General features: G+C 42.6%; 1 protein-coding gene across 1 annotated transcript in view; it reads right to left on the minus strand.

Annotated features, from left to right (window-relative positions):
• Window positions 1–20,727, minus strand: part of LOC121683471 (E3 ubiquitin-protein ligase rnf213-alpha-like) — a 140,184-nt gene that overhangs the window by 109,229 nt on the left and 10,228 nt on the right. Inside the window, exons 4-18 of the mRNA XM_042063102.1 lie at window positions 17,561–17,619; window positions 17,384–17,462; window positions 17,210–17,301; window positions 17,050–17,113; window positions 16,019–16,077; window positions 15,842–15,920; window positions 15,668–15,759; window positions 15,508–15,571; window positions 14,102–14,160; window positions 13,929–14,007; window positions 13,755–13,846; window positions 13,589–13,658; window positions 12,044–12,102; window positions 11,933–11,963; window positions 11,752–11,794 (exon numbers count right to left, since the gene is read on the minus strand). Of these exons, the coding sequence (XP_041919036.1) occupies window positions 11,752–11,794; window positions 11,933–11,963; window positions 12,044–12,102; window positions 13,589–13,658; window positions 13,755–13,846; window positions 13,929–14,007; window positions 14,102–14,160; window positions 15,508–15,571; window positions 15,668–15,759; window positions 15,842–15,920; window positions 16,019–16,077; window positions 17,050–17,113; window positions 17,210–17,301; window positions 17,384–17,462; window positions 17,561–17,619 (1,021 nt within the window). The remainder of the gene's footprint in view (window positions 1–11,751; window positions 11,795–11,932; window positions 11,964–12,043; window positions 12,103–13,588; window positions 13,659–13,754; window positions 13,847–13,928; window positions 14,008–14,101; window positions 14,161–15,507; window positions 15,572–15,667; window positions 15,760–15,841; window positions 15,921–16,018; window positions 16,078–17,049; window positions 17,114–17,209; window positions 17,302–17,383; window positions 17,463–17,560; window positions 17,620–20,727) is intronic.

Here is a 20,727-nt window from a genome sequence, read left to right on the forward strand (position 1 = left end):
TTAAGGTTGCTTTTGATAGTACAAATACTTACAAAACTGGTGCTCTAAATAGTGATTCTGTTGTCTTTGAAAGGTTCTCTTATTGACACATTGAACTGCAATTTGGATTAACACCTGCTTTTACAAGGTGGAAGTATTTAGGCGCAGAATAGACGTGCGCTTTCAGGAGCACTCTATTTACATACCGCGGAATACATAATTAGGCGCTCTTTACGCTTCCCCTCCCATCTTTTTATGCTAAACTCCCACTTTCCCCTGGATCCTCCCATGAATGCATATGCATGACACGAAAAATGCAATTAGCCATTTTCAGCCCCCGAGACAGGCAGTTTGCGCTTTTACATCATTGCGGCCTTTTTGTACATACCTTGGAGTCGATAGAATTAAATAATAATTTTTTAGCTTTTTTTTTAAAAAGTGAGCAACAATCTGCCCAAAGCACTGACAACTGTCCATTGGTTAATTATCTATATTGACATTAGACTGGCCCAATAACAACATTTATCACATCAAAATGTATCGTGTCACAACATTTAAGCGCATCAAAATGGATAAACAAAGGGCACAAAGATGTGCCAGGTAGAGGTCAGGTGTCAACTGTATAAAAATAAAACCTGCTGTACCGAAGTTGCAAGTAGCCTATGTCAGCAACAGGTTGAACTTCAGTGAGGAGAGGTAAACAAACTTAGGCTATTATAAGGTAACCTGGTATCCATCGCATGAAGCCAGACTGATCTTTGAGTGGAAAAATGGAGCTTGCAAGATCAGGATGGTCTCACGAGGCTAATTATAAGGCACAATAATTCGCTGGAGGAGAATGTAGAGTGTGGCATAAGTAGCTTCATGATTTACAGGGGCTCACGTGAAGGGAGCAGTTTTTGGTCTTGGTATTAACATATCATTCTGCTGCTGGTGAGGACAATTAATCAATTCCGATATGATAATATAATGGTAATGATAACATAACCATAACATAAAATATTGGTAGGGACATGTCCCTACGGTTCCTATGCAAACCTACGCCACTGGGTTGCCATGTCATTGGCTATCATATCATATTAATTTAAAGGAATACGCCACCCCTAGGTGAAATTGGGTCACTCCCCGCAGTCCCTAGAGTTGGATGAGTGAGCCAAAGCATTTTATAGCCGACCCTGCCACTGTCCTAATCTAGAAACGGCCCGGTTAGCTTTAGCTTAGTCGCTGTAATCCGGCGATTCCAGCTAGCATGTTGTTGCAAAAGTGAATCAAATAACTCAAGATTTTTAATAATTATTTCTCGTAACCTGTACATTCACATCGAGTACAAATATCAATGCAAATTAACACAAAGACCAATTTAGATTTGGAACTATTTTCGGGCATAGCACCGGCAAAGCACCGCTGCCAGGCGCAAAGACATCACGCAGCCCACCATTGATGGCAGTATTTTATCCCACTCTGCACAGCACAAACACTCCATTTCAGTCGCCATGGGTTGGCACACCCCACACTCACACCACCAGTTCGTGTTTGCTCTCGTTCTCTCATCCGACTCGCCTTGACTAGTCGCAACGTCCTCTCTTCCCAGATCCAAAGCTCACAACTCCTCTTCAGTGAACTCGGGTTCAAAAAAGGTAGGGTCTTGGATCTTGGTAGTCGAAGTCATCATCTTCGTCTATCGTGTAATCTTCCATATTCATCGCCATTAGAACTCTTAGAGAAAGCCCACCTGTCAGTGTCAGCCTAGTAGCAGAGATCTTGGTAGTCACGCTGGTGTATTGCCGGAAGTTGAGGGTTTTCAGATGCTGCGTGATGTCTTTGCACCTGGCAGCGGTGCTTTGCCGGTGCTATGCCCAAAAATAGTTCCAAATTTAAATTGGTCTAGTAAATCCCTTCGTGTTATTTTGCATTGATATTTGTACTCGATGTGAATGTACAGGTTACGAGAAATAATTATAAAAAATATTGAGTTATTTGATTCACTTTTGCAACGACATGCTAGCTGGAATCGCCGGATTACAGCGACTACGCTAAGCTAAAGCTAACCGGGCCGTTTCTAGATTAGGACAATGGCTGGGTCGGCTATAAAACGCTTTGGCTCACCCATCCAACTAGGGACTGCGGGGAGTGACCCAATTTCACCTAGGGGTGGCGTATTCCTTTAACGTATTCATTAGGGAGAATTCTTCCATTTGTATTTGAGTCCTTTTTTTACGTGTTCCGCATTGTTGAGTTACGCACATTTTCCAATTCACGCTTCTGTCACACCCACAGCGCACAAGTTGGACTTTCTCATTGACTTTATGAATGTCATTTCAATCCAGAAAGAACATAAAGTATTTGATTTTGAAAACGTAAGCAAAGTGAACCTAATAGCGAACAACCAACAACATACAGTAAAATTATGTTTCATCACATATCCTAAACCAAGGATTGACCTAACAAAATGTCACTTTCGCTCTGAGGTTTGTTTATAAAGAGTCGAGACGTGCTTGAGGTGATTAGATTCATAATTTAAAACAATTTATGATCACTGTGTAGTCTGTTATTTAATTTTCAATAATAGCAAACACATGACCATTGAGGACTGAGCATCATTTCTGTTGAAAGCGAGTCAGACATCAGATTAAAGGTCCAGTATGTAGGAAATAATGGAAAATAAACTGTAACCATTCCAAAAATGATCACCATATGTTGTCAGAGAGTAAGGAAACACGATGAATTGAAGTAATGGCTTATTTGACAACATTACTCTAACACGTAAAACCCATGAAAAAAAATGAGTTACGGGGCGGAATCTCTTGGAATTTTCGTTTATGTTTTGAACGATTAATTCTAGAATAGCGTATTAATAATGGGCTAGCGCGTCCTCCTATTTGGGTTGCCAAATTAGCAAAACTGTCAACAGCTGTCAGTTGTAGTCATGAACGCCTACGAGAGGCAGGGGAATTTCCACATTTAAAACAAGAAACAAATTAAGTGGACATCGGAGGAGCTTCCTGAGATGGTGATGTCTTCGTCAAACGAAGAATATCAAGTCTGACGCAGAGCTGGCCATATTTCTCCACAACAGGTAGCCTAGGCTAAACTTCATCTGCATCGCTAACTTCAGCTAAATATGTTACGTTGGTTAGAGAGGTATTTTTTGTTTTCACTGTTTCCGTAATGTGTAGCTGGGTCATGGTTGGAGAAACGTTAAAGCAGCTGCAGGTCAACTAACGTTAGCTAAGTCTTCATTACATCTGGCAACCCAGAAGAGGCTCGCGTCTGGTAGTCTTGAGAACGTTTCACCAGTGTTTTGATTTTGGCCTACAGAACGTTCGGTAACAATCCCACAAATCGCACCTTTAACTAAAAACATGAAAGCTGCTTCTCATAATATTAATTTATCTCCTCTAAAAGGATGCTGTAGATTGACACCTGCAGTTTCTAATCAGTGTTGCCAATTTAGCGACTTTGTCGCTAGATTTAGCGACTTTTGGCCGTCTCTGGCGACTGAAAAGTGTATCTAGCGACTGACAACAAATCTGGCGACTTTTTCGTGTGTCTGGCGACTTTTGTTTTCTCTTTGTGTTATCCTTCGGTTTGCCCAGGCTGACTGCAGCAGCAGCTCAAAGCGTGAGGAAAATCCTCTAGGTGCCTCCTAAAAAAAAAAAAATCCTCTAACTTCAGGTGAAATTACAACAAGAGAGTCAACGAGACGAGAGCAACGATATGATGACAGGGAAACAGGGACACGTTTGCCAGCATCGTTTGAACAGCAACAATTGAACAAAGGAAGTAGGCTACAACTTCATTCACAAGCAAGATAGTTAATCGAACATACATGTTAGAAAAACCTATAGCATTCGTTTAGGCTATGTAGGCTATAGCTTCAATGTTGTAAATGCAAGTTGATGCAGGACTGTCGGCTGAGTAAAAAAAATTCTATCAGTCTGTCCGAGTGACATTTAAGCCTATGTAGCCTAAAGATATCCAAAATATAGCCATTGCCGTAAGGGTACATTGCGTGTAGGCTACCCTGTGGTCACGTTATAATCAGACCTCAAGCAGTACAAAGCAGATGCAGCAGTGAATAGGTTGGAAATTACTGCTTTTCAGCCACCTGATGCTCTAGTGTAGTCTAGATGAAAGGCTACAGAAAGTAAAGTGTAGCCTATCAATACATATAAAAGTATATTAAATAAAATGTATTTAAATTAGGCTCTTAAAGTTGACTATATGAGTAGGAGAAAAGCAAACAGGAGTAAAAGGGAATTAAAGGGGAATCACCGTTTTTTTTTTTTTTTGGGGGGGGGGTACGACGCACTGACGTAATTAATATGCAAATTAGCACGTGACAACATCTAGCGACATGTACCGACTTTTGGAGCTGGCTTTAGCTACTTTTCATTTGAAATAGTTGGCAACACTGTTTCTAATACAGCATGAGACTGCCAACATCAAGCAATATGCTGAAACGTGCTTAGTTGCACACCTACACAAATGGGAGAATTTGCCCCCTGTTCATTTAGCAGAAGCTTTTATCCAAAGCAACTTATGTCAATTATATTACAAGGGTCATTGTCTATGGAGCAACTGAGGGTTAAAGGAGAAATCCGGACGATTTTCACATGGATCTTGAGATAGACGCCGCCGAGTACTGTCGATACGTATCATTTTGTCACGTAAGGACCCTGTTCATGTTGCACAGAACTTTTAATGGCATTTTGAGTCATGTTTAATGGCATTTTGAGATGATGCCCCAAGATTAGCATCGTAGCTCACTTTTTTTCCCTATCGACAGTACTCAGCAACGTCTAGCGATGTAGGTCCATGTAAAAATTGGCCATAATTCTCCTTTAACGGCTACTGCATGCTAGCCCAGCTCCTCACTGTGCTGCCATTGTCACAAGTTTATTCAAGGGGGTTCCCTTGGTAAAGTTGGGTGAAAATATTAGACTAGTAGACTACAATATTTCATGAAGTCATCTTCATGCACAAGGCAACTGAAAGATTTACATAAAACATATAGGGCCCTATCGTGTGTCACAGCCACACCAAGCTCTCCATCAACCACGCCCACTCTTGACTCTACTGAAAACACTGCTTCCTGCTCACTCTCCCCTGTCTAATAACAGGCCACACCTGCCCTCGTTGTCCCTCGTTTGTCCTAATTGCCAGCACTATGTAAACCCCTCTGTTTGTTCATTCATTGTCTGGCTTCACACTGAGCTACATGGACGTCAGCTCCTTGCCGCTTGAATCTTGCAGAGAAGAAACCCACAAGTTAAGTTGACTTTTGTGGTTTACTTTTGGACATTTGCATTTCTGTGAAATCGTTGGACTCTTGCCTTGTTTCCTTTTAAATTGATCCAGTAACTCCTATGTTTGAAACTACTCCTTCCAAGTGTGTCCTCTGAGAATTGAAGAGTCCTGTTTTCAGTTTCTATGTTTGAATTCATGCAAACCAACAAGTAAAATCTCAGAACTTGACTTCTCTGTGCCTTGAGTCTGTGTCGCGTAACAGAAAGCCAGACCAGGCAGTGGATCAGCCTACAATCAATCCAACCCCAGACCACTTTCAAAACCAGATGGACGAGCTCGGCCAACCACTCACAGCAGCAACAGCTGCTACTCCGCCGCCTCCTCAGCAGATCCAGCAGATGCCACAGGCCCAGCAGATGGCTCCACCAGCTCCGGTGATTGCCCACTCACATGTGGTGAACCCTACACCTTATTCCGGGGACCCTGAAGGCTGCAAGGGGTTTTTGCTCCAGTGCTCCTTGGCAATAGAGATGCACCCTCACCGGTTCCCAACTGAACGCTCATGCATAGCCTACATCATCTCAATGCTGACTGGCTGTGCCCTCCAGTGGGCAGAAAGCGTATGGAACAACCCCGGAGAGGCCACTACATCTCTTGAGAACTTTGTCACTCACTTCAAGGAGGTGTTCGGGATTCCAGAGAAAGATTCTACCCTCCAGACCAAACTCTACAACCTGAAGCAAGGTAGAAGCTCAATCACACAATATGCACTGCGTTTCCGGGTACTAGCTGCATCTAGTGGCTGGAATGAAGCGGCTTTGATGACCACCTTCCGCCAAGGGCTAGAACCTTCTCTCCGCCTGCACCTGTCTTCCTATGATGACTCCATTGGATTAGAACGATTCATCCAGCTCGCTATCAGAGTCACCCATCGCCGTGAGGCCTGCATGCAAGATGCCAATGTGCTAGTACCAACCCCCAACCGCACGCTGAAGGGTGATGAACCAGAACCCATGCAGGTGGACACCACAGCTCAGTCCCACAGAGCGCCGCCGTCGGATGACACAAGGACTCTGTCTGTACTGTGGATCAGAAGGACACATCATCGCCAAATGTCCAGTTCGTCCACCACGTCCAACGGTGAGTTCAGTCTATGCTCCTGAAGTGTATCTTAAACCTCTCCTTATCCCTGCGGTGGCCACCTCTTTTTATATATGAACTTTAAAACCTGCAATCCACCAGCACCTTTTTAAGTTGGCTGTGCAAAGGGATCTCTTCTACCCCTCCTTATCCCTGTTTCCCTCACTGTTGCCTCTTCCAAACACAAGGTTTCTGCACTCCTTGACTCAGGCTCCGCTGGGAACTTCATATCTGGATCCCTTTGCCATCAACTCCAGCTCCCGACGACCCGCAGCTCCACAACCTTCACCGTCCACTCAATAGTGGGAAAACCTCTCGCCCGCAAACAGGTACAATTCCAAACTAATGTTCTAGAGCTAAGTGTAGGAAGCCTTCACATAGAGCCCATTAGTTTCCTAGTGTTAGACAATGCTACAGTCGACATAATACTAGACCTGCCCTGGCTAAAGAAGCACTCACATGCCATCTCCTGGACCACGGGTGAAATTCTCCGTTGGGGTGACTCCTGCCATGGGTCATGTTTTCCCCATCTCCCAATCCCACGGGCCCACACTGCCCCCCTTGCCAGTCCAAGCCACAACCCTTGAAAGTCCTAACCAGAACCAGCCCCTTCACTTTCCTCCAGAGTACTCCTCCTTCGCAGATGTCTTTTGTCCACAACGTGCATCCAGTCTACCTCCACACTGACCATGGGACTGTGCCATTGATCTCCTTCCAGGACATCCAATACCACGTGGCAAGATTTACCCGTTGTCCCTCCCCAAACACCATGCCATGGAGGAATATGTGGCCCAGGCCTTAGAACAGGGCTACATTCGACCCTCAACATCACCAGCCGCCTCTCCATTCTTCTTTGTGTCTAAGAAAGATGGCGGCCTGAGGCCCTGCATCGACTACTGGGCAATGAACAAAATCACCACCAAGTTTCGCTACCCACTGCCACTTGTTCCTTCAGCTCTTGAACAGCTACGAGGAGCAACTATCTACTCCAAGCTGGATCTCTGTAGCGCTTACAACTTGGTACGAATTCGCAAGGGAGATGGATGGAAAACCGCATTCATCACACCCACAGGCCACTATGAATATCTGGTGATGCCCCACGGTCTTTCCAATGCCCAATCTGTCTTCCAAGGCTTCATGAACGAGATATTCCGTGAGTACCTCAACCGATTTGTCATTATTTACATCGATGACATCTTGATCTATTCGTGTGACTACCCGACTCATGTGAAGCATGTTACCCTGGTCCTGTCTAAGTTGCGGCAATTCAACCTATACCTCAAAGCAGAGAAATGCGCATTCCACCAGACCACAGTCCAGTTCCTGGGATATGACGTCAGCCCACAGGGAGTGAGCATGGATGATGGGAAAGTGAAAACAGTGCAGTCCTGGCCTCGTCCACAGACCATCAAAGAACTCCAGCATTTCCTAGGCTTTGCAAATTTCTATCGACGCTTCATCCAGAACTACAGCATGCTCACTGCCCCATTGACATCCCTCCTTCGTAACAAACCCAAATCCCTGGCTTGGAACTCCGAAGCCACCCAGGCCTTCGATCAACTCAAGACCGCCTTCACCACTGCACCCATCCTTGTCCATCCGAACCCCGAGAGAGCATTTGTGGTGGAAGTTGATGCCTCTACAACTGGAGTTGGAGCCATGCTGTCCCAGGTTCAAGAGGACTCTCCTCGCCTCCACCCTTGTGCCTACTTCTCCAAGAAGCTCACGGCTGCGGAATGCATCTATGACATCGGAGATAGAGAGCTGCTCGCCATTAAGCTTGCCTTGGAGTGGCGTCACTGGCTGGAGGGGGCCAAGCATCCCTTCACCGTTCTCACTGACCACAAAAACCTGGAATACCTCCGTCAGGCCAAGAGACTGAATCCCAGACAAGCAAGGTGGGCCCTCTTTTTCACACGCTTCCACTTCAATCACCTATTGCGCCGGTTCCAAAAATGTACGAGCAGATGCCCTTTCCCGTCTCTATAACCCTGAGGAAGAAACCGATCCCCCTGAGCCTGTGCTACCCCCAGAGATCATCGTGAGCCCCATTCAGTGGGCGATTGATGCCCAGATTCTAGCCGCCGCTGAAACTGACCCTGCTCCATCCAATTCTCCAGCTTCCCATGTATATGTTCCCAGAAGTCTGCGCATTCCACTCCTCACGACTGCCCACTCTTCTCTTGGGACTGGACACCCTGGTGCCAATGCCACTCTCCCTTCTCCAGAATCGCTATTGGTGGCCTGGAATGGCAAAGGATGTCTGCCAGTTCATCGCTCGCTGCTCAGAATGTGCAATGACCAAGACTCCACGCCACTTGCCAGCTGGCAAACTCCTCCCATTACCCATTCCACAAAGGCCCTGGTCACACCTAGGCGTAGATTTTATCACGGATCTCCCTCCTTCCAATGGTAACACCTGCGTTCTTGTCATCGTAGACAGGTTCTCAAAGGCCTGCAAGCTGATTCCAATGAAGAGCCTCCCAACAGCAGCAGAAACAGCTGATGCATTATTCACACACGTTTTCCGGAACTTCGGCCTTCCAGAGGATATCGTGTCAGATCGTGGGCCCCAGTTCATCTCTCGATTCTGGCGGGCCTTCCTGCAAAGGTTGGGAGTAACTGTTAGCCTCTCCTCAGGTTATCACCCTCAAACCAACGGCCAAACTGAGCGGAAGATCCAGGAAATTGGTCGCTTCCTGCGCACATTCTGCCATGACCGCCAAAACAGCTGGGACCAGTTCCTCCCCTGGGCCGAATATGCACAAAACTCCCTGCGCCAACCCTCCACTGGCCTTACCCCTTTCCAGTGCATGCTCGGTTACCAACCGCCACTCTTCCCTTCCCTTGGTCTGGGGAATCATCCAACGTCCCAGCCGTGGAGTCATGGCACAGTGAAAGCGAGAGAGTTTGGAACAAAGCGCACCACCACCTGCAGAGGGCCGTCCGCCATCAGAAGCAACATGCTGACGTCCACAGATCCACTCCGCCTGAGTATGCAGTTGGGCAGAAGGTGTGGCTGTCGACCCGAGACATCCGGATGCATCTCCCCTGTAAAAAGCTAAGTCCCAGATATATTGGCCCCTTCACCATCACACAGAAGATAAATCCAGTCACCTTCAAGTTGCAGTTGCCTCCTTGTTACAAGTTTCATCCAACTTTTCATGTCTCGCTTCTCAAACCCTATCATTCACCTCTCTCTTCTTCTCCCACAGAGCCTGGTGTGATTGCGGATCCTCCACTGCCACTCCTCCTGGACGAGGGTCCTGTCTATGCGGTGAAGACCATCCTTGACTCTCGGCGCCGCAGGGGTCGTCTAGAGTATCTGGGAAGGTTATGGGCCCGAAGATCAATCATGGGTCCCCCGTTGACATTTTGGACACCACCATGCTCGCCGACTTCCATAGAACCCATTCCAGCCGACCAGCCCCTCGTGGTCGACCGTGTCGCCGTGGCCCCTCGTCCCCGGGAGTGCCCCCTGGAGGGGGGGGGGGGGGGGGGGTAAATGTCACAGCCACACCAAGCTCTCCATCAACCACGCCCACTCTTGACTCTACTGAAAACACTGCTTCCTGCTCACTCTCCCCTGTCTACTAACAGGCCACACCTGCCCTCGTTTGTCCTAATTGCCAGCACTATGTAAACCCCTCTGTTTGTTCACTCATTGTCTGGCTTCACACTGAGCTACATGGACGTCAGCTCCTTGCCGCTTGAATCTTGCAGAGAAGAAACCCACAAGTTAAGTTGACTTTTGTGTTTTCCTTTTGGACATTTGCAGCGGGAGAAACGCGACGCGACGGACCCACAATTCAGTTCGGCAACGGATCACGTGAGCCCATTTAAAGTGAATGGGATGCGTCTCCAGCAACGCGATGCGGTGTGTGGGAGCCGTAAATAGAGTGTGGTAGACACTACCGTCATTTTGTATGTGCATTTTTGCATGGCGCGAATGAATGGGGTTTCGGGAATCATAAAACATAATGCCCCCCAATAGTTAATTAACTGCTCAAGAGTCCCCGCGTTTATGTTGTCTCCATGAGGACTTTAGATCTGCTTTATCTCTAAAATATTATTGTTGCTATGCCTCTGCTACCAGTCAAAAACCTTCAACTATAAACTGTCTCCTGCACTGTATCTTAGCTGTGTGTCACAAGACATGTAGTAGCTAACTATAGTTAGCATTACCCAGCAAGGATGATTGTTATGAAAAATGTTATCACGCTGTTAAATAAAGTTAACATGTCGACTGCAGAAGGGTTTGGCAGCCCTAAACAGTTGGATAGTATAAATCAGATGTTTTAGGTACTAGGACCGTGAAGTCGAGGGGAGTGAGTGAAGTCATCTGTACCATGGATACCGCTCATCCTTCTTGCTGGTTGCACCAGGCAAGCGGCGCTGTAGTCCACTTCATTTTGCTGTAGCATTTTGGTAGCAACATCTTAATTTTTAAACAAGACTAGTTTGTGACAAAATACCGAATAGTAAATACATTTTAACTCCTCAAACTGAACGCCAAGGTTTTCGACAGCCGTTGCTTTGCTCAGACCTTATTTGAACCGTATTACCAAAAACTCAATTCATTTTCCCACAGAGATTTTTTTTTTTGTTATGAACCAGGAAGTGTTCAGTGTTTTTATTTAGTCATTCGAACATTATTGGGGTAAGTATTGGTTTAAAGGAAGATATGCCCAAAACACACCCATGACTGATTAAGAAACATAAGAACAACCCTTTTGCACCCAGCGTTTGATTACAAAATCACACCATTAAATTAGTGAATGTGGACTGGCCACGCCTTTTCTGATCGACAAAGTAGGGCCCTGAGAGACGGCAATGTGAAATGAGCTCATGTAAGCTTAGCTCTACTGTAGGCTACCTGGTTCTCTCAGATCCTCCTCTTTGACAAGTGCTTGTATTTACTTGAATATAGAGATTGTGGACTCTCTGGATGTGGATTTATTTATAAATAGTTTGTTAATTATTTGTGTTTTTGCTTTATTGAATAGTTTATTCATGTTCAAATTAGTTCATGTTACATCAGCTTATTTTAGATACATTTACTGTAAGGGCAGGAGGCGTTGATAAAGAGAATGTTAGGTTACAATGTGGCCCTGGTTGTCTGAGGGACATAAGAAAAAAAAGACTAGAGTGCCCATCTTGCTTTCTGTGCGCAATCAATGCATGATTGGATTAGGCCTCATAGAATGACCATGTAACGTGCATGTCCCATTGTAAGACGTCTTAATCATCTCCCTTGAAGAAACATCATGTGATTTGCATAATGTGGATAGAATAGAGCTTGTATGTCCAAGAAGAGTATTTCAATTTGAAAATATTGAGAACAATAAATGCTGATAAACAGCACTAGCTCTAATATCTTACCTCAGAACTTGCCAATGTTCCTCTGCCTTGTATGTCTTTAAATCTAAAGAGACAATAAATACATTACACTTAACATTAACTATTTTTCTTTAAATGGGACTTGTATAACACTTCTATTCAAAAAGAACCAAACTCTTTTAAAAATAAAAAAAGCAAATTAAAAAATAATGCTAAAACATACAGTTACCCATGTCACTTCCATCTGAGGCATCCTGGAATGCAACACATAAAAACAAATCAGGGTGGGTTGTGAACAGTGTGTTTTCATATCTTAATGTTTCTGAAGCCTTACCCAAAAGAAAGTGTCATCATCCAAATGATTATCATCATCTTCTTTGTTTGCATTGTTGCCTGCAATAATAAGATGAACTATAAACATTAACCTAAAAGTTAATTTCATTATATGATAGGGGTGTCACAATTCTCCAAATCCTTGTTTCGATTAAATTTTCGATTTTAAAGTCACGATTCAATTGGATTTTCGATCTTTTTTTTAATATTATTATTAATGCATTCCTTATTTTTTAGGCCTTTTCCTTTTCTGTTTCGGGGGGCTTTTTATTTTAGCTGCATCGTCGATTCTACTTTTAAGTTCGAAGTTTGAGATTGAGATGCAATTTCGATCGATTTCAAAATTGTGACACCCTGGCTACTGTCTGCCTTATAGTGTCCTCATAGTTCTGCCAATATGTTTGTGAAATGTTGTGTGAGGCAGCCGTGGCCTACTGGTTAGCGCTTCGGACTTGTGACCGGAGGGTTGCCGGTTCGTAATCCCGACCAGTAGAAAGCGGCTGAAGTGCCCTTGAGCAAGGCTCAACCTAACCCCTCACTGCTCCCCGAGCGCCGCTGTTGATTAGTGTGTGCTTCACCTCACCGTGTGCTGAGTGTGTTTCACTAATTCACGGATTGGGATAAATGCAGAGACCAAATTTCCTTCATGGGATCAAAAGAGTATTTATACTTAATATAAATATAATTTTGTCATTTTATATTTAATATTGACTTTGTAGCACACAATTAATTTGACATTCATGAACAATCATCAACATATTAACCAGTTGTCATTATTAGTATATACAGAATTGTAGCCTAGCTAATTGGTTTGCATGAAGTAGATTTAAAGGTGATGTGTAAGAAATCACAACATATGTTACAAAGTTTACCAATGCTCCAAACAGTAAGGCATATTCAGTCCACAATACATGCTAAGCATGCTAAGACTTAGATCAGAATGTAATTGGATTACATAAAAAATGATAAACAATAAAACAATGTATCAATTCATCAAACGGAATGCCACATTTTCCAGAGACTGCTACTAGCCCAATGCAGAGCAGTTAGCTTCCTAACTTGGTAATGTTAGATAATTAGATCACACAACACGTCAGACATGGCTCCGCGACCCGCTTGTCACCCATGACCCCCATCCCCCCCACTCTGTACAGTTGTGCTACTCGTTGCACTACCATATGATGCAGACATTGAGTGTATCAAGATTTCTAGAAGATTTTGAATATAGCTCTAGAAGCTTGAATATTAACATCCTAGGCAACAGGCTATTATTGTGGCATAAATTCCCATTACTGAGCTAGGATTCCTGTAAAATACAGTAATGGAACAGACTCTAACTAAAATAATTATTAGTATTATACCCCCAGAACTTAGCTTTCTAGCTCACTGACTGCACTAACCATAGGCTGCAGCAACATCGGTTAGGCAATACCAATTTTGCTGTACTGACAATAGGGGGTGATGTTTAGCGACCAAGACCTATGGAAAAAAATTGTCTTTAAATTAAGAGAATATATATGTCAGGCAGATCACAAATAACACATACCTTTATGATCTCCATCCTTTATGTCCTGTATCTTAACTCCCTTTGGGTCTCCAGCTGATGTTCCTGGACTCTAAGAGAGAAGGAGATATGTTGTATATGTCAACTCAAAGATGCAGAAATGTAGTGAATTATATATTTTTATGGAAACATACAAACACAATTTTACCTTCATGACATTATGCATTGTAGAATGTGCTGATGTCTGCTGTAGGGGTGCCGGCAGTCCTGCCAAAGGTCCACTCCCTGCAGGCTCACCTGCTAAGTGTAGAAACATTTCAGTCAGGACAGCAACTAAAATGTGAATTATGAAATGAATGGAAGAACATTCTAGAGCTACTACCAGGTGTGTTTTTCCATGCATCAGCTGAATATGCTCCTGCTGTGTGTTGTCTGAAGTCTCTCTGTATCAGTGTCTCTGTCTGGATAGATTGAAAATAGAATTGAATCAGAGATAATGAAGACCAGAAGTGGACATAAATCATGTAAAGACCATGTAGTCCCAGATCTGCTCACCTCTGGTCTGACTCCTGAGGAGGATGCCAGTGGAGGTGATGAGTCTGGTCTGGGGTGTCCTGTGGAGAAGAGTTATTGCTGGCTCATTAATTTCTACCAGTTTCAAAATATAATCTGACAATCACTGTGCAGTGTGCATACACACCAAGAACAATCAGGGTGTAAAAATTCATCCTGACAAACTAAATTTATTCATGAGGGCCGAGGTATGTTGGCGGCAAAGTCGCCGATGTTATGTTCTGAGTGCAAAGAGCATCAGACAAAGTTGAAGCTTGGTCAATGTTATGGTAATGAGCCATGGGTCTGATTAACAGCAATCAACGCCAACCAATTCGAAATTAGATGTATGCCGTTGAGACCAAAACCTATGTGAACTTCAGTTGCTATGAAACATTTGTTCTGTTTAGTGTTTACAGTAACGAAAATGAAATGTCAAATTGGTGTTTGCAGTAAATTAATACTTGTTCAAGGTCTGTATGGGATATAGAAAATGAATGAACATCATGGCCGAAATGTTTTTTTACATGGCTGAATAACGCTACGGGATTAAATTATGGATGGTAGCGATATACAGGCAATACTTTCTGAGGTAGTTGCCAAATGCTGTCATGTTTTGAGTGCAAAGAGCATCACACAAAGTTGAAGCTTGGTCAATATTATGGTAATGAGCTATGACACGGATCAGCAGCAATCACCGCCAATCAATTCGAAATTAGATGTATGCCGTTGAGACCAAAACCTATGTGAACTTCAGTTGCTATAAAACATTTGTTCTGTTAAGTGAATGCAATAATAAGAATGAAAGGTCAAGTTAGTTTTTGTAGTAATCGAACACTCGTTCAAGGTCTGTATGTGGGATATAGAAATTAATGAACATGGTGGCCGAAATGTTTTTTTACACGGCTGAATAACGTTACGGGATTAAATTATGGATGGTAGCGATATACAGGCAATACTTTCTGAGGTAGTTGCCAAATGCTGCCAAAGACCATCATTTAAAATTAAGGCAAGCCCAATTTCATATTTTTAGCACTTCTTGATAAAGCAGTACCTAATATCAAAATAAGGTAATTTGTGGAGAGATGCATGATCTAAGCGGTTCTTTTATAAATGTAACATATGACTGGACATTCCAGTGGGTATCTGAAATACTTCTTAGGTTTAAGAATTGAAAGCAGGGAAGCCAGACTGAATGTAGATGCTCAGTTGTTATTGGTGTGTACAGTCATGTTTGACAGGCTGGGACTGAAACTGATTCCTGATCAGTATGCCGAAATATAGGCAGAGAAATAATTTAACTCCAATTTAGCTGTAAGAGTGGATTTTTTTTTTGCAACGGACTGTTCTTTTTAATATGTTACTTAAATTAGGAGATGTATGACAGACAAATCACAAATAAGGCATACCTTCACAATCTTCAACCTTTATGTCTGTTACTCTCTTTGGGTCTCCAGCTGATGGGCCGGGACTCTAGGAAAGAAAGAGATATGTTGTATATGTTAACTCAAAGATGCAGAAATGTAGTGAATTATATATTTTTATGGAAACATACAAACACAATTTTACCTTCATGACATTATGCATTGTAGAATGTGCTGATGTCTCCCGTAGGGGTGCCGGCAGTCCTGCCAAAGGTCCACTCCCTGCAGGCTCACCTGCTAAGTGTAGAAACATTTCAGTCAGGACAGCAACTAAAATGTGAATTATGAAATGAATGGAAGAACATTCTAGAGCTACTACCAGGTGTGTTTTTCCATGCATCAGCTGAATATGCTCCTGCTGTGTGTTGTCTGAAGTCTCTCTGTATCAGTGTCTCTGTCTGGATAGATTGAAAATAGAATTGAATCAGAGATAAGTAAGACCAGAAGGAAGTGGACATACATCATGTAAAGACCATGTAGTCCCAGATCTGCTCACCTCTGGTCTGACTCCTGAGGAGGATGCCAGTGGAGGTGGTGAGTCTGGTCTGGGGTGTCCTGTGGAGAAGAGTTATTGCTGGCTCATTAATTTCTACCAGTTTCAAAATATAATCTGACAATCACTGTGCAGTGTGCATACACACCAAGAACAATCAGGGTGTAAAAATTCATCCTGACAAACTAAATTTATTCATGAGGGCCGAGGTATGTTGGCGGCAAAGTCGCCAATGTTTTGTTCTGAGTGCAAAGAGCATCAGACAAAGTTGAAGCTTGGTCAATGTTATGGTAATGAGCTATGGGTCTGATTAACAGCAATCAACGCCAACCAATTCAAAATTAGATGTATGCCGTTGAGACCAAAACCTATGTGAACTTCAGTTGCTATGAAACATTTGTTCTGTTTAGTGTTTACAGTAACGAAAATGAAATGTCAAATTGGTGTTTGCAGTAATTTAATACTTGTTCAAGGTCTGTATTGGATATAGAAAATGAATGAACATTGTGGCCAAAATGTTTTTTTACATGGCTGAATAACGTTATGGGATTAAATTATGGATAGTAGCGATATACAGGCAATACTTTCTGAGGTAGTTGCCAAATGCTGCCAAAGACCATCATTTAAAATTAAGGCAAGCCCAATTTCATATTTTTAGCACTTCTTGATAAAGCAGTACCTAATATCAAAATAAGGTAATTTGTGGAGAGATGCATGATCTAAGCGGTTCTTTTATAAATGTAACATATGACTGGACATTCCAGTGGGTGTCTGAAATACTTCTTAGGTTTAAGAATTGAAAGCAGGGAAGCCAGACTGAATGTAGATGCTCAGTTGTTATTGGTGTGTACAGTCATGTTTGACAGGCTGGGACTGAAACTGATTCCTGATCAGTATGCCGAAATATAGGCAGAGAAATAATTGAACTCCAATTTAGCTGTAAGAGTGGATTTTTTTTTTGCAACGGACTGTTCTTTTTAATATGTTACTTAAATTAGGAGATGTATGACAGACAAATCACAAATAAGGCATACCTTCACAATCTTCAACCTTTATGTCTGTTACTCTCTTTGGGTCTCCAGCTGATGGGCCGGGACTCTAGGAAAGAAAGAGATATGTTTTATATGTTAACTCAAAGATGCAGAAATGTAGTGAATTATATTATTTTATGGAAACATACAATCACAATTTTACCATCATGACGTTATGCATTGTAGAATGTGCTGATGTCTGCCGTAGGGGTGCCGGCAGTCCTGCCAAAGGTCCACTCCCTGCAGGCTGACCTGCTAAGCGTAGAAACATTTCAGTCAGGACAGTGACTAAAATGTGAATTATGAAATGCATAGAAGAACATTCTAGAGCTACTACCAGGTGTGTTTTTCCATGCATCAGCTGAATATGCTCCTGCTCTGTGTTTTCTGAAGTCTCTCTGTACCAGTGTCTCTGTCTGGATAGATTGAAAACAGAATTGAATCAGAGATAAGTAAGACCAGAAGGAAGTGGACATAAATCATGTAAAGACCATGTAGTCTCAGATCTGCTCACCTCTGGTCTGACTCCTGAGGAGGATGCCAATGGAGGTGACGAGTCTGGTCTGGGGTGTCCTGTGGAGAAGAGTTATTGCTCATTCATTTTTACCAGCTTAAAAAATACGGCAACACTTTACTTGACAGTATCGACATAAGAGTGACATGACACTGTCATGACACATGAAACCTAACCCTAATCCTAACCTCTAACCCTAATCCTAATCCTAACCCCAACCCTTACCAAAACTCTAAACCTAATCCTAACCCTAAACCTAACCCTAATCCAAACCCTAACTTGTTATGACAAAAAACGATTGTCACTTAATAACAGAAGCGTTATGTCATAAACGTTTATGACTTGTTTATGACACGTTCATGACAGTGTCATGTCACTCTTATGTCAAGACTGTCAAGTAGTGTAACCAAAAATACCTAATTTTTCAGTAATATGCAGGCTCACAAGAAAAAAAGTAAACCAATCAGTTGTTTTTTGTTAATTAATCAGAAAATGAAATGAAACACATATCTTGGTCTTACATCACAGGCAACGCATATTTTACTACTGTCATGGGCCAGGTTTCCTGAAACATTCTTAGTACTATGTCATTTTTTAGTTTTACATTAAGGGTTCTCCAAAAGGTTGATAGCTATATATTGTATACCAGTATACAAGGATTTAAGCCACAGACCCAACTCATGTCCTAAACACAGAGTACGAGCTGATGCCTCTGGGCAAAAGATACCAGCTCCCATCATCTAGGCTAAATAGATTCAAGTTCTCCCTAGTATCGCTATCAATTAAGCTACTTAATGAGGAATAGTACAATAGTGCAATAACTGGAGGGTCAATAGTGCAACAGCTAGTGGGCAGTGCAATCATCCTTATGGACTAATTTGTTATACTATATATTAGAGGAACTATGTCTATGTAAAATGGTCTACGTCTTGTCTTGTAGCTTGTATGGCCTCATCTTGTATGTTGCCGATGCTCTCTGTGTGCCCAAAGCAAAGAGAGAGAGAGACATTAAAGATTTGTGCATACATTGTGCGTAATCCCTTTTTTACATGCTTACATGTAAGTTACGCACTTTTCTGTTACACGTATTCTCCCATTCCCGGTTCTGTCACGCCCACAACGCAGTCAGCCTTATGAAAGAGGCGTGATTTATTACTTTCTCATTGGCCTGAGGTTTGTTTATAAAGAGTCAAGATGTGCTTGAGGTGTGTAGACAGAGTGCTTTTAGGCAAGTCCCTCCAATAGGCAGCCATATTGTAATGCTTTTCGGACACTAATCGGGCATCTATTTCATGATTTAAAAACTCAGTGTTGAGAAAGAATGGCAGCTGCTTCTCATAATATCAATTTATCTATGCTACCGATACTGTAGACTGACCCCTGTAGTTTCGAATGCAGTAGAGAGACTGGCATAACAATGCCAACCCCCATTAGAAACGAAAAGAGACAGGAGAATATAAACTATGCTGCTCGACAATAGTGCAGATATCTGTGCAAATGTATGGATGACTTTGCTCAAGCTGGAAAGAAATGGACAGATTCAAACGTAAACTATGGGATTAGGACTTCACATAAAAACTGAAGATGCACAGTCGATAAGTTCCAATATCCAAAGTGGGTAATTATAATGGGGTTTCCCTATTTAACAATGTGAAAAACATCTTCACTCTGCAACCACTACACTTCCTCCTGTAGCCTTATAGTCACTTATACAATTGCATTTTAAATACACGAAACCGGATGGAGACATTTCAGTCGCTCTCTTGCACTCGCTCACTCGCTGGTGGTCCCATACATAAATTGAATACCTCCCTTTCGAAAATTCAAGACATCCCAGACAATTTACCGTATTTTCCAGACTATAAGTCGCACTTTTTTTCATAGTTTGGCTGGTCCTGCGACTTATAGTAGCGACTTATATATGTAAAAAATATATGTATAGGAGCGACTTATATATGTAAAAAAATTATATAATTGAACATGTTTTTAAATGTTAATTTATATTAACTGACATGAACCCTGCATGAAACATTACCGTCTATAGCAAGAGAGAGCGCTCTCAAATGCACAAGTCCTGTGCACTTTCAGTCAGAGATCAGTGCTTGCTCTATGCCTGAAACACACGTGCATACTTAAATGCTCAAATTATGGCCGGGATTTTATTTATAGCGGGCCTCAGATTCGGACAAATAAAAGCCAGTATAAGTTTGCTTCAATTTAACTCATAAAAGAGCTCTTCTTAATAATTTATGTTGGTTGGTTTAATACAGTATTGTTGCCAATGAAAAGTCATCATTCTACACCATGAATCTCCAACACGTTCCTCTCAAGCTACCAGTCACACGCAGCCCCTTTCTGAGCTAGAGGCTGAAACAATAACCTACATTTAAACACAATTGTTGCTGCCAGGCATCAGCCTACGAATTTTATTAAAAAAAGAGTAAATAATGCATAATTTAAAAAATAACTAAATTTAGGCTATCTTAGACCTCTTTGGCTCTTATCTCGCAATAAGTGGATGGAAATCCCGACACTCTTTCATACATAAAACTTAATAGTGAACCATTGCCATTGGTATGCGCTCCTATAACGAAAAGTATAGGCCTATGTCTCACAGTAAAACGCAAGAAATAAAGGCCTAGCTGACTCGAATAGCCTACAAGCCATGGTCCAAATAAAGGTGCTGTGCTTTGCCCAGTCATAATTTGAGGATGTACGATAGTCTGTCCCCTAAACATTCCTCACCCGTTATCTAGACATGCATGAAAACATTTGAAAACAAAACTCACTGCCATGTAATATTTGATCGCTGTTTTGCTACTAATGATCTTTCACGTGAATATGCACAGAAAGTGAAAGTATGCGCTCCGTGTCTGTAGCTGTCTGTTCACGTCCGCAATCGATTATAACGTTCCTCTAATGGAGAACACATCCATGTTCTCTCGAGTTATATTATAGGCTGTCACGCTTCTGTGTTTGCAAAATTCCTGACGGTTCCTGATTGCTAAACGTTTGTTTTCCTTTCCTGTCGATAGCGAAGAAGAATGATGTAGAAGAATCTATAGGCTATAATTTGACTTTAGCGGTGACAAATCCTGCTGAGAGAGAGAGGCACCCCTAAAGTGGTCCTGCGCGCGTGCATGTATGTGTGTCTCTGCATGGGGTTC

The sequence above is a fragment of the Alosa sapidissima genome, chromosome 15, assembly GCF_018492685.1.
Source record: "Alosa sapidissima isolate fAloSap1 chromosome 15, fAloSap1.pri, whole genome shotgun sequence".
Lineage (NCBI taxonomy): Eukaryota > Metazoa > Chordata > Actinopteri > Clupeiformes > Clupeidae > Alosa > Alosa sapidissima.